The 12,952-nt window shown below is 47.1% G+C and overlaps 1 protein-coding gene across 1 annotated transcript in view; it reads left to right on the forward strand.

The window, feature by feature from the left end:
- Positions 1-213: 213 nt before the first annotated feature.
- LOC127619905 (N-terminal EF-hand calcium-binding protein 1-like) overlaps positions 214-12,952 on the forward strand; it is a 66,012-nt gene continuing 53,273 nt past the window's right edge. The window contains exons 1-3 of the mRNA XM_052092937.1: positions 214-445; positions 1,689-1,713; positions 12,497-12,605. Of these exons, the coding sequence (XP_051948897.1) occupies positions 359-445; positions 1,689-1,713; positions 12,497-12,605 (221 nt within the window). The 5' untranslated portion in view covers positions 214-358. The remainder of the gene's footprint in view (positions 446-1,688; positions 1,714-12,496; positions 12,606-12,952) is intronic.

Below are 12,952 nucleotides of genomic sequence, written 5' to 3' on the forward strand. Positions count from 1 at the left end.
TCTTCTGTGAACGCCAAAACGAATTCACGGTGTATGCAAAAAATAAAACAATAATAAAAAATATACAAGCACTGGTATCATAACAAGATAAGAAACTTTTGTGAGAAAAGGTATAGTAAAAAAATAATTCCACACACTGAGAATAATAGGGAATATTGATTTGCGTGATAGATGCGTGTCATCGGTGCGCAGTGCACATGCAGCATCAGAAGACCTGTGGCTCATACTTTCACGCGCGTTGCCTACATCAACATTCGCGCTCATTCTGCTTGCATGCGCAGTTGTGTGGAAGATTTAGGGGTTACGATACTAAACAAAAGCAAGTGTTACATATTACTATTCATCACAAGGAATAAATATGGATTGCTCTGAAGAGGTGCAGTCACTCTCAGATGAAGCCAGTACACCCATGGAGTTAAAGAGAGGAATGTCAATATTTTTGGATGTAAGTGTTTTTAACTATTATAATTATTATTATTTTTTTTTATATCCCGTATCACAATAATAGTACCAAATAATTGTTTCGAACGATAAAAGTAAAACAGAGTGGTTAAACAATCGAAATATATATATATATATATATATATATATATATATATATATATATATATATATATATATATATATATATATATATATAAACTGTTGAAAATCGATCACGATTGACCGAATTTTGATAATTTGCTCATTAACACACTATTAACATAATCGGAATCCAAGTGTTACATGATTTAACATTTACATCTTATCTATCTATATATGGAACTAGTTGGACGTCTATTTCGTGGACCAGACGTATTCCCTTTAATTATTGACTAATTGATGAATGTTGTGGTCTGTAGGTATGGGTGACATATATCTGTAGGTAGGCTATATGGCTATATGTTTAAAGTAATGTTGTAAATCTGTCTATCTGTCTTTCATAAGACTGTATTGACTGATGAATATATCGGTTTAAAAATTTGGTTGGAATATGAACTGATCTCTGGTCTTGGTTGGCTCTTGAAATTATGTTAAGGTAATGTGAGACTAGCATCCTCCATAGATATTCACGTTTGACTTATGTAATGCTCTGTGATCAGTGCATTCATCATATAGATTCATGCATATTTAAAAGAACCGTGCATTTTGTTAATTTGTTGCATTGTTTATTTTTTTTTATTATTAAATAGTAAAAAATACAATAAATAAAACAGTCAATTTTCTGCTTTACAATGGATGCTGGTCATCTTTAACCACAATGAGATTCTCACTTAAAGACCAGTTGTAAGTGAGGTTTCAGTTATTAAATGGTAGTATGCAGTTTAAAAAGCTTCCTCTGGTACAAGTGGTGTTTACAGTTAATTATGATTCCATTCCTTGACAGAGTGGTGGCATAGTTTCCCCCCTCACTCCTCTAATGAGGAGGCTAAATTCAGCATAATCTTGGCATGCCTATCAGAGGACCATATTTAGAGTGTGAATATTCTTGCTGTGAATTGAGACCTTATCTACCAGACCACCACAGTGCGCCTGAGCTTAGACTGGGTGTTCAAAGTCAACATAGCCATCATCACTTTTTCTTTCATCTTTGTTTTTTAGGGCTCGACCTAAATAATTTAGAGCAAGCAACCCTTTACATGATAAACACAGCATCCATTTTTCCATAGCCTTTGTTTATGTACTCATATTCTCCTATTTGCTTTCAGATATTGAGAAGAGCTGACAAAAATGGTAAGACACCATTTGTTGTTCACCTGCATAACTGTATTATAGATTGGTGCACATTATTCATGGTGTTTTCATATGTTTCATTGGTTTTCCTCGCCAGCCAATGCTGTTGCTCTGTTGTCATGGAAACACTAGCCTGTCCATACGTTCTTTAATTATAGACAAAATTTTAATAGGGTGTCACCAAACAAATGTCACTGTACTCCTCCCTGTTGCCCACTTCCCCTGCTTTGGATTTTGCCACCGTGGACTGGTGCTAAACTTCTTGAAATAAGTAAAAATCTGATTTAACTTTGATAAGAATTTTAAATATTGTTACAGGAAAACAATACAAACATTATTAGTTTAGCATAAAGCTGACAGTTTACACAAGGTTCATTTCTATTTCTTCTGCTCCAAACTTACTTCAAAGTTACTTCAAACTTACTTCTCTGTCTGCTGTATGAATGTAACACATCATAAGAAAGTGTTTCACCGCTGTTCAAATGCTCTTTGGATCGCATCATTTGGATAAATGTTTTCCATCTGAAAGGACTAAATATTAAATTAAATAAATGACAAAAAAATGCAAAGTAATCTCTTTAGTAATCAAAATACTTTTTGAATGTAACTGTATTCTAATGACCAATGATTTAAATTGTAACTGTAGTGGAATACAGTTACTTATATTTTATATTTTAAATTCGTAATCCTGTTACATGTATTCCGTTACTCCCCAACCCTGGGTTCAGAAACGAAATACATGTAATGTCACGAGTTGCAGACAACGAAGGCAGACGAAGGTTGAGGATCCAAATGCAGCTTTCTTTAATATAAACAAAACACAAAGGAAAACCCTCAATGGGGAAATAAACATGAACAGAGAACTAGGGCAAGGAACACAGACCAGGCTAACTACATTTCACAAACATTCAACGATAGACAAGGACTGAACCAAAAACCGGGGTATAAATACATGAACAAGGGACAAAGGGGCCAATGAACAAACAGAACTCAAAACAAGATAACAAGATGACAAATAGAAGCAAATGGCAAACTAATGAGGACAGGTGAAAACAATGACAGAAAAAGTCTCGGGTTACATGTGTAACCCTTGTTCCCTGAAAAAGGCGGAACGAGATGTTGCGCTGCTAAGCGCTACGGGGGGAACAGCTTTAGCTGTGAGCCGAGCTGAATAAATGTGTGGAACACGTCAATGAACATTGACCGGAATTTATAGCCTCGGCTGATGTAATCATTAGATGCACCTGAGGCCAGGCTATAAATGGATACGTCACCAGGTGTCGATCAGATACTTCTTTTGAAGAGCAGTCCTGGGACGCCCCAGTGCGGCAAGGCAGCGCAACATCTCGTTCGCCTTTTCAGGGAACAAGGGTTACACATGTAACCCGAGACGTTCCCTTTACAAAAGGCTTCACTATGATGTTACGCTGCTAAGCGCTACGAGGAACGCAATACCCACGCCGCCGCACTTGGGGCTGTCCGGACCCCTACGGTTGTGCAGTGTACTCACAAAACGCGAGAGGTCTCAGACATGAGCTTGAGATGTCGACACAAGGGCATAAGAGCCCGGAGTAGCATAAACATCTAAACCATTCAATTTTGATGAATGTGTGCGGAGAGGACCAGCCTGCCGCATCACAAACTTGTTCAGGCATGAGCTGAGATGTCGACTCAAGGGCATAAGAGCCCGGAGTGCAGAACATCCAAACTAAAAAGTCCAATGAATGTGTGCGGAGAGGACAACCTGCCGCATCACACACTTGTTTAGGCATGGGCTGAGATGCTGCACTCAAGGGCATAAGAGCCCGGAGTAGCAAAACATCTAACCCATAAAGTTCGATGAATGTGTGCTAAGAGAACCCTATCGCACCACAAACCTGTCATAAAAACTGATGAATGTGAGCGGAGAGGGCCAGCCTGCCGCATCACAAACTTGTTCAGGCATGAGCTGAGATGTCGACTCAAGGGCATAAGAGCCCGGAGTGCAGAACATCCAAACTAAAAAGTCCAATGAATGGGTGCGGAGAGGACAACCTGCCGCATCACAAACTTGTTTAGGCATGGGCTGAGATGTCGACTCAAGGGCATAAGAGCCCGGAGTAGCAAAGCATCTAGCCCATAAAGTTCGATGAATGTGTGCGAAGAGAACCCTATTGCAACACAAACTTGTCATAAAACTGATAAATGTGAGCGGAGAGGACAAGCCTGCCACATCACAAACTTGTTCAGGCATGAGCTGAGATGTCGACTCAAGGGCATAAGAGCCCGGAGTGCAGAACATCCAAACTAAAAAAGTCCAATGAATGTGTGCGGAGAGGACAACCTGCCGCATCACACACTTGTTTAGGCATGGGCTGAGATGCCGACTCAAGGGCATAAGAGCCCGGAGTAGCAAAACATCTAACCCATAAAGTTCGATGAATGTGTGCGAAGAGAACCCTATCGCACCACAAACCTGTCATAAAAACTGATGAATGTGAGCGGAGAGGGCCAGCCTGCCGCATCACAAACTTGTTCAGGTATGAGCTGAGATGTCGACTCAAGGGCATAAGAGTCCGGAGTGCAGAACATCCAAACTAAAAAGGTGCAATGAATGTGTGCGGAGGGGACAACCTGCCGCATCACAAACTTGTTTAGGCATGGGCTGAGATGTCGACTCAAGGGCATAAGAGCCCGGAGTAGCAAAGCATCTAACCCATAAAGTTCGATGAATGTGTGCTAAGAGAACCCTATCGCAACACAAACTTGTCATAAAACTGATGAATGCGAGCGGAGAGGACCAGCCTGCCGCATCACAAACTTGTCCAGACATGAGCTTGAGATGTCGACTCAAGGGCATAAGAGCCCGGAGTGGCAAAACATCCAAACTATAAAAATCCAATGAATGTGTGCTGAGAAGACAACCTGCCGCATCACAAACTTGCTGCAGAGGGAGACCTCTAGCCAAGGTTTTAGAGGAGGAGAGCCCTCTGGTAGAGTCGCCCTGAAACCTACTGGAGAAGCTTGACCGCTACCGTGAGGCCCGGCAATAATGAGGATGCCTCTTTGAGGGCACCCCGCCCACCAAGCCGTGGCAAACCGCAGTGGCCACATAGAACCTGGCAGTGGCGAGGCAAGTGCCCGCTGACAGTTCTTTCTACAGAAAATCCAGAACTGAATCAAACTGGCAGTTAGCTGGTTCTGTAATAAGAACTTTAGTAGAAGGAAACGCATGCAGGTGCATTTGCGCTACTACGTTCAGCCCCTCCCAAGGGGAGGGGAGGGGGCACTGGGGGACTCGGGAGAAGTAGAGGAGACATTGCGCTTATCAACTGAGGCTGAAGAGGTCCTCTTCTGCCCTGTAAAATCTACCCAGATCAGTTCCAAGTGGAGGGAGCCCTAGCACTTGAAATGGTCTCGATAATCTCAAGAGAAAACCCCGTGAACCTCATTTGGTACCCTTAGGGGCCAGACATGAAAGGTTTCACAATTTGGGCCGGGGATGAAATATCGTCCCCTGTGCCTAAGACAGAAGGTCCCTCCTGTCCGGAATCGCCGAGATATAATTCTAGAGATATAATTTCTGAGAACCAAATCCTGTTCGGCCAGTGAGGTGCTATCAGTAAAAGGCAAGACCCTTGCTGGCTAACTCTGGCTAAGACTCCCGAGCAGAGAAACCGGGGAAAAGCATACCGACACATTCTGGGCCATGCATGCGCCATCGGCCCAGACCCAGGGGGCTGGGTGACTCAGAGAGAAGTAGAGGGACATTGCACAGTCTCTTGAGAGGCTAAGAGGTCCACTTCTGCTCTGTAAAATCTCTCCCAAATTTGTTGTACTACCCCGGGTGGAGTTTCCACTCGCCCTCGGTATGTTCTGTCTGGACAGCAAATCTGCTCCCACATTTAGGCGTCCAGGGATGTAAATTGCCCTGAGTGACAGGAACTTGCCCTGGGCCCAAAGGAGAATCCGACGTGTCAGAAATACAGCTGACAAGAACGTGGGTCTCCTTGATGATTTATGTAAGAGGCTACCGCTGTATTGTCCACCAAGCACCAAGACATGGCAGCCTCAGGAGGAGGTATTTCAGGGCCAGAAATACAGCCATCAACCCGAGACAGTGACTGAGACAACCGAGCTGACGACCCTCCTATCCCCTTAAGCTGGACGACCACTTAAGGCCGCTACCCCGCCCATCAGGGAGGCGCCTGTCGTTAGCAGTCTGCGACAACAAGACGCACCTAGAGTGGGACCCAAGGCAGAAAACCGGGTCTGAACCACATAGAAAGGGAACGAAGCCTGAGGCGCGTAACCCTATTTAGCCCAGTGGTTTTGGCCCTTGGAAGAAATCCCCTGGCTTTTGGCCACAACAAAAACGGTCTCATGAGCAGAAGGTCCAGAGGGATCACCGTGGACGCTGTTCAGCCCTGAGACCTGGAAATCGCTGATACTGATAACAGTGCAACCTAGCCTGACTTTGCTCAGGGTGATCTGAATGGACTCAATCCTAGCGGGAGACAGTTGTGCCTGCATAGTGATTGAACTCCATACGATGCCCCGATAGACAGTGTTCTGAGTGGGAGAGAGGACGCTTTTCTTGGCGTTGAGCCTCAACCCCAGAGAAACAGATGAGCTAAGACGATGTCCCTGTGCTGAAATGCCAGTTCCTGGAACTGCGCTAGGATCAGCCAGTCGTCTACGTAATTCAGAATGCAGATGCCCCGGAGTCGCAAGGAGCCAGCGCTACATCATGCATTGTGAATGTGCGGGTAAAAAGGGCTAGGCTGGGTGAAAGAACCTGACCCTGGAAGACTTCGCCCCCGGAAGTGAACCTCAGGAACTTTCCATGTTGTGGCAGAACTTCTAAATGAAGTATAGAAGTGCGTCATAAGATCGATGGTGACCAGGCAAACGAGTTGTAGGGCTTGAGACACGACCGTCTTGACAGGCATCATCTTGGACTTGAACACCCACGGGTAGTTCAAGCTTAAGATATAAGCCAGACACCACCCCCTCACCCTCCATGGGAAACGGGAAGTATTTAGTGTAATAACCTAACTCTCTCTCTGGAAGGGGAACACATACCATGGCCCCTTTAACTAGGAGATTGAGAGTTTTTTTTTTTTTTTTTTTTTTTACAAAAAAAGAAATCCGGCTTACGGTAGTGAGAACACGCCGTTGAAACACGGAAAAGCTGGCAGAGAATTAAATCCTGACGCCTTTATAAGACCCACAGAAAAGGATATATCCGCAGAAGTTTCCACGCTGCCAGGATCTCTGAGATGGGTATTATATTTTAACACTTCCTGTTGAGGGTTGTCGGGTGTTTCAGGCCCTGAATAAAATGCAGGAACAGCTGAAAACACCCAATTTTGACAGAAGCCTCTGCAACCCGAAACACCAAGAGGTGGCGGGAATGGAGGGGCTTCGAGGGGGTACCGGAGGGGTGAAGTGAAGCACGCCCCGTCCCGAGGGGAGCTACCCCTAATCTAGGCGCAAGACCGCCAGGGTCTTCTCTTACTAGAATTTATAGTCCTGAGGGCTGGCAAGGGTGGCGAGACTGTCCCCAATCCCTGGGAGGAGGAGCACGACTCGCCACGCTTTGCTTTTGAGCCTCTTCAGTCAGGACCGAGGTGGGTCTGAGGCTTGCTCGTCAAGTGCAGAACCCACACTCAGGTCGTCCAGGAGGTCAGCCTGGTATGCCTGAAAAACAGCATAGTGTGCAGAGCAGCACCAGCCTGACCTGCTGCTTGATAAGCCCTTCCCACTAAAGTGGAGGTTGTCCTATAAGGCTTTGAGGGGAGAGAGGGCTTCTTAAGTGACGATGTCGAGCCCGGCGAGAGATAGCCCGCAAGCGTCTCTTTGACCGGCGGCATCACTGAATACCCCCGTGCCTCAGCACCCACGATAGTCGAATATAATGACGTCGAGGGTATGTGAACACGGGAAGAAAATATATATATATATATTTTATTTATTTATTTTTTTTTTTTTTTAGGGGTTCTCCATGAGCGAAAAAGCTCTTCAAGGAGGTTATCAAAGAAAGGGAAGGGACCCATGAGGCGTTCCCTTTCTTAGACTAGAAGATAAAATCTATCCCCTAATTGGAGCGTTTGGGGGTCTCTTTTTCGCGTGGCCAGTCCAATCTGGCAACCGCACGAGTAACAACATCGAGCAATTCCTCCGTAGATTTTTTTTCTCCGTAGGACGGAAAGCTCGGAGGCGGGAAGAGAATAGCGATCCACCTCATGATCCGAAGAAGCGTCGGAACGCGCTTCGAGATCATTGTGAAGGACCAGCTGGGTTTGGGGAGAGAGTGAGAGAAAGGGATCAACCCGTCTCTTGCTCCTCAGCCAAATCCATGCACGAGCCCCACGAACGATCTTTTCGTGAGTGCTGACTCCCGGAAGCAAGCGAGGCGAGCACGCCCTGCTGCAACGCGAGAGCAGCGTGCTCTACCCCAAACAAACAGCAAAAACTGATGTGTGCCGTCTTCAGCTATAGAGCAAGAAGAGGGAACACGCACCGCTTGCTTTCAGTCATTCTCTCTTTCTTTTTTTTTTTTTAAATATATATATATATATATATATATATATATATATATATATAAATATATAATATTTTCTAAACAGAAGAGAAAAATAGAACAACGTTCACTGCACACTGCCTAACTGAATCTATCTCCTAACAGAGGAAAGAAAGTTTTGACAGGGTGTGTGAAACACACAGAAACAGAATCGCTCTGAAAAAAAGAGTTTCTGACGACACCTGGTGACGTATCCATTTATAGCCTGGCCTCAGGTGCATCTAATGATTACATCAGCCGAGGCTATAAATTCCGGTCAATGTTCATTGACGTGTTCCACACATTTATTCAGCTCGGCTCACAGCTAAAGCTGTTCCCCCCGTAGCGCTTAGCAGCGCAACATCGTAGTGAAGCCTTTTGTAAAGGGAACACGAACGCTAACAAGATGACTGTGGAGCTACAAAAGGGACAAAAGTGAAAACTATGGAATAACAAAAGGGACAAAAATGGAAAACAAAGGGGCAATGGTAAAACAAGACAAGGTCATACATAACATAGCCCCCCCTCAAAGGATCGGATCCCAGACGATCCGAAATAAAAGAAACACAAAGAAAAAAACACCAGGAGCAGACAGGCAGACCGGGGGGGGGGGCACGAGAGCAGGCAGGAAGTTCAGGGGGGCACAAAGGGCAGACAGGAAGTCCAAGGGGGCACAAAGGGCAGGCAGGAAGTCCAAGGGGGCACAGAGGGCAGGCAGGAAGTCCAAGTCCAAGGGGGCACGAAGGGCAGGCTGGAAGTCCAAGGGGGCACAGAGGGCAGGCAGGAAGTCCAAGGGGGCACAGAGGGCAGGCAGGAAGTCCTGGGGGGCACAGAGGGCAAGGACAGGTTCAGGTGGTCTGGGAGCTGGCCACAGGGCAAGGACAGGTTTGGGGAACCTGGGAGGAGGCCACTGGACAGGGACTGGGTCAGGGGGCCTGGGAAGAGGCCACAGGACAGGGACCGGGTCAGGAGGCCTGGGAGGAGGCCACAGGATGGGAACAGGGTCAGGAGGCCTGGGAGGAGGCCACAGGGCGGGAACAGGGTCAGGAGGCCTGGGAGGAGGCCACAGGACGGGAACAGGGTCAGGAGGCCTGGGAGGAGGCCACAGGACGGGAACAGGGTCAGGAGGCCTGGGAGGAGGCCACAGGACAGGGGCTGGGTCAGGAGGCCTGGGAGGAGGCCACAGGACGGGAACAGGGTCAGGAGGCCTGGGAGGAGGCCACAGGACAGGGACTGGGTCAGGAGGCCTGGGAAGAGGCCACAGGACGGGAACAGGGTCAGGAGGCCTGGGAAGAGGCCACAGGACGGGAACAGGGTCAGGAGGCCTGGGAGGAGGCCACAGGACAGGAACAGGGTCAGGAGGCCTGGGAGGAGGCCACAGGACAGGGACTGGGTCAGGAGGCCTGGGAGGAGGCCACAGGACGGGGACTGGATCCGGAGGAGGCCACAGGACAGGGACAGGTCTAGGAGGCCTGGGAGGTAGCCATCGGACAGGGACAGGTCCAGGAGGCCTGGGAGGCAGCCTCAGGACAGGGACAGGTCCCGGAGGCGGAGCTGTGGGAGGCTCTGGAGACTCAGGAAGCGGAGCCAAGGGAGGCGGAGCCCTAGAAAGCTCTGGAGTCTCTGGGAGCAGAGCCGTAGGAGGCTCAGGAGGTGGAGCCGTAGGAGGCTCTGGGGCCGGAGCCGTAGGAGGCTCGAGAGGTGGAGCTGTAGGAGGCTCAGGAGGCAGAGCCGTAGGAGGCTTGAGAGGTGGAGCCGTAGGATGCTCGAGAGGCGGAGCCCTAGAAAGCTCTGGAGTCTCTGGGAGCAGAGCCGTAGGAGGCTCGGGAGGCAGAGCCCTGGAGGGCTCGAGAGGCTTGAGAGGCGGAGCCCGGAAGGCTCGAGAGGCTTGAGGGGCGGAGGAGGCTCTGGAGGCAGAGCCCTGGAGGGCTCGAGAGGCTTGAGAGGCGGAGCCCCGGAAGGCTCGAGAGGCTTGAGGGGTGGAGCCCTAGTAGACTCGAGTGACTTGAGGGGCGGAGCCCTGGGAGGCTTGAGAGGGCGGAGCTCTGGAAAGCTCAGGAAGCTCGGAAGGCAGAGCTCTGGAAAGCTCGGAAGGAGGAGCCCTGAAAGCTCGGAAGGAGGAGCCCTGGGAGGCTCAAGGGGTGCTGGCTCTTGGACGATCATGGCTACTGGTGCTGGCTCTTGGATGGTCATGACTACTGGTGCTGGCTCAGGGACGGTCGAGGCTACAGGTGCTGGCTCAGGGGCGGTCGAGGCTACAGGCGTTGGCTCAGGGGCGGTTGAGGCTACAGGCGTTGGCTCACTGACCTCTGAGGTGACAGGCTCTGGCTGGATGACCGTGGTATGCGCTGGCTTGGGTTCGCTGACCGTGGCTGACGAGGGCTCTGGCTCGCTGACCGTAGCTGACGAGGGCTTTGGCTCGCCGGCCGGGGCAGACGAGGGCTCTGGCTTGCTGACCGTAGCTGACGAGGGCTCTGGCTCGCGGACCGGGGCAGGTGAGGACTCTGGCTCACTGACCGTAGCTGACGAGGGCTCTGGCTCGCAGACCGGGGCAGGCGAGGGCTCTGGCTCGCTGGCCGTAGCTGACGAGGGCTCTGGCTCGCTGACCGTAGCTGACGAGGGCTCTGGCTCGCAGACCGGGGCAGGCAAGGGCTCTGGCTTGCTGGCCGTGGCAGGCGTGGGCTCTGGCTCGCTGGCCATGGCAGATGTGGAGTAGCGAGCAGAAGCTTCTGCCCTCCTCCTCCTCCTTCGGGCTGACGAGGTTGAGCGCGCTGGCGCAGGAGCAGAGGAAGCTGGGCAAAGACGACTGTGGAGCTACAAAAGGGACAAAAGTGAAAACTATGGAATAACAAAAGGGACAAAAATGGAAAACAAAGGGGCAACGGTAAAACAAGACAAGGTCATACATAACATGTAACGAGATTTCATATTTATATGGTAAATACTATGGCTGTGTCTCGTTTGGAAGGATGCGTCCTATGGATGTCACATTTGACGGCCGCATACATCATCGAGGCGGTCTTGTTTCAATTTTTTTTTATTGGGAATGGAAAAAAGGTTCATATAAAACCTAAAAGGTTATATACATAAATTGCATTGACAATAGATAAAAAATAAGAAAAAGGATGACAAAAAAAATTCAACAGGACAGATTCGTTGACATATGCGTTTGACAAAAGCGACCTCCGGAGGACGCATCCTTCCAAACGAGACACAGCTTACACGTTTTCAGCACAAATCAATATATACAGTGTTTAAAGGCTATCATTTTAGTTTGCGGATATTCACCTTCATTTGCATTCACTTTTATTCTTCCCTCTAAGATTCTTGTACTGCATTTTTTTCCATGTAATGAATTAGGGGTGTATCACGCAGCATGTGCAGCAGTACATTTCTTCTATTTTAAGGATAGCTTGGCATGACTCACCTGTCACTGTTTGTATAAAAACCTCTGGGCGTCCACACAAACTAACACAAACCTCAGCCCTGTCGCTAATATTCTCTTGTAGCATCTGTATGTGTTTGTGCTGTTCACCTCAGATACGAGACGCACGAGCTGCATTGTCATAGCCTGAAGCAGTGTCAAAAATTAACCTTTTAGTAAATGGCAGTTTTTCAGAGGCATTTTTATATTAGGGCATATCTTTGTTTCGAACCATATGAACGGTGTGTGTGTCATCCATTCATGTCAAATACTTTTGAATCAATGGAATTAATGAATTGAACTACTTTTATGACTGCTACTTATTGAATCCAATCAACATAAAAAGTACAGTAGCTGTAAATAATCCACAAGATATCACTATCAATATTATACGGCTCTCAATACTTTCTACTGTCATTGGTAGATTGTGATATACAGATGGTGTTGGGAGTGTTTTCTTCACATTCTCCTTCAAAAATACTGGAATCAAAATTTCTGGCAGCTATAGATCCCTTTAATACCTGCAGAGGCACCAACCCCAACTAGATAGGATTATAATAGAAAATTATAAAATACATTAAATGTTAAACAGCTACATTTTGAATACCTTAATTTTTTGCCATATCTCCATTTTGGCATTTATGCTCCAGGACCTGGTTAATTTCTCGTCCTGGTCTTAACGATGATGCACTTCCTTTTTCATTTATAAATGCAACCAGTGATGCATGCAACACTTTACTCATTAAATATGCAAAACTATTTTAAATTCGATTTTAAGGCAACTTTCTTCTGTAACCACATTTTTATCTCAATAGATGATGGGAAGCTGTCCTTAGATGAGTTCAAGTCTTATTTCTCAGATGGCGTTCTGTCGGGAGATGAACTGAAGGAGCTTTTCCATACAATTGATACTCATAACACAGAGTAAGTATCGCTGTGTACCTTGCTATATTTGCAGCATGGTCTCATGAACATTAAGTCACTCTGGTGACATTTTTTTAAAAGAAATTATGTGCATCATTACACGTTTATTTGCAATTTCCTAGTGAAATATCCAGCGGGTGAAATGGTGTTGTAATAAGTCGAGGTTTTTCAGGTGAATATTAGTCGGTGGTTTTAATGAGTAACATTTACCTCACTAACCTAAAACTTTAGCCTAAACCTAATCAAAAGTGTTTTAAAAAGTAAATGAAAGGGTGAAAAAAACAGACATCATTACCCTTAACCTAACTGATAGTGCTGTACAATGAAATCAGCATGAAAAGAACATT

Source organism: Xyrauchen texanus, chromosome 26 (genome assembly GCF_025860055.1).
Source record: "Xyrauchen texanus isolate HMW12.3.18 chromosome 26, RBS_HiC_50CHRs, whole genome shotgun sequence".
Classification (NCBI taxonomy): Eukaryota; Metazoa; Chordata; class Actinopteri; order Cypriniformes; family Catostomidae; genus Xyrauchen; species Xyrauchen texanus.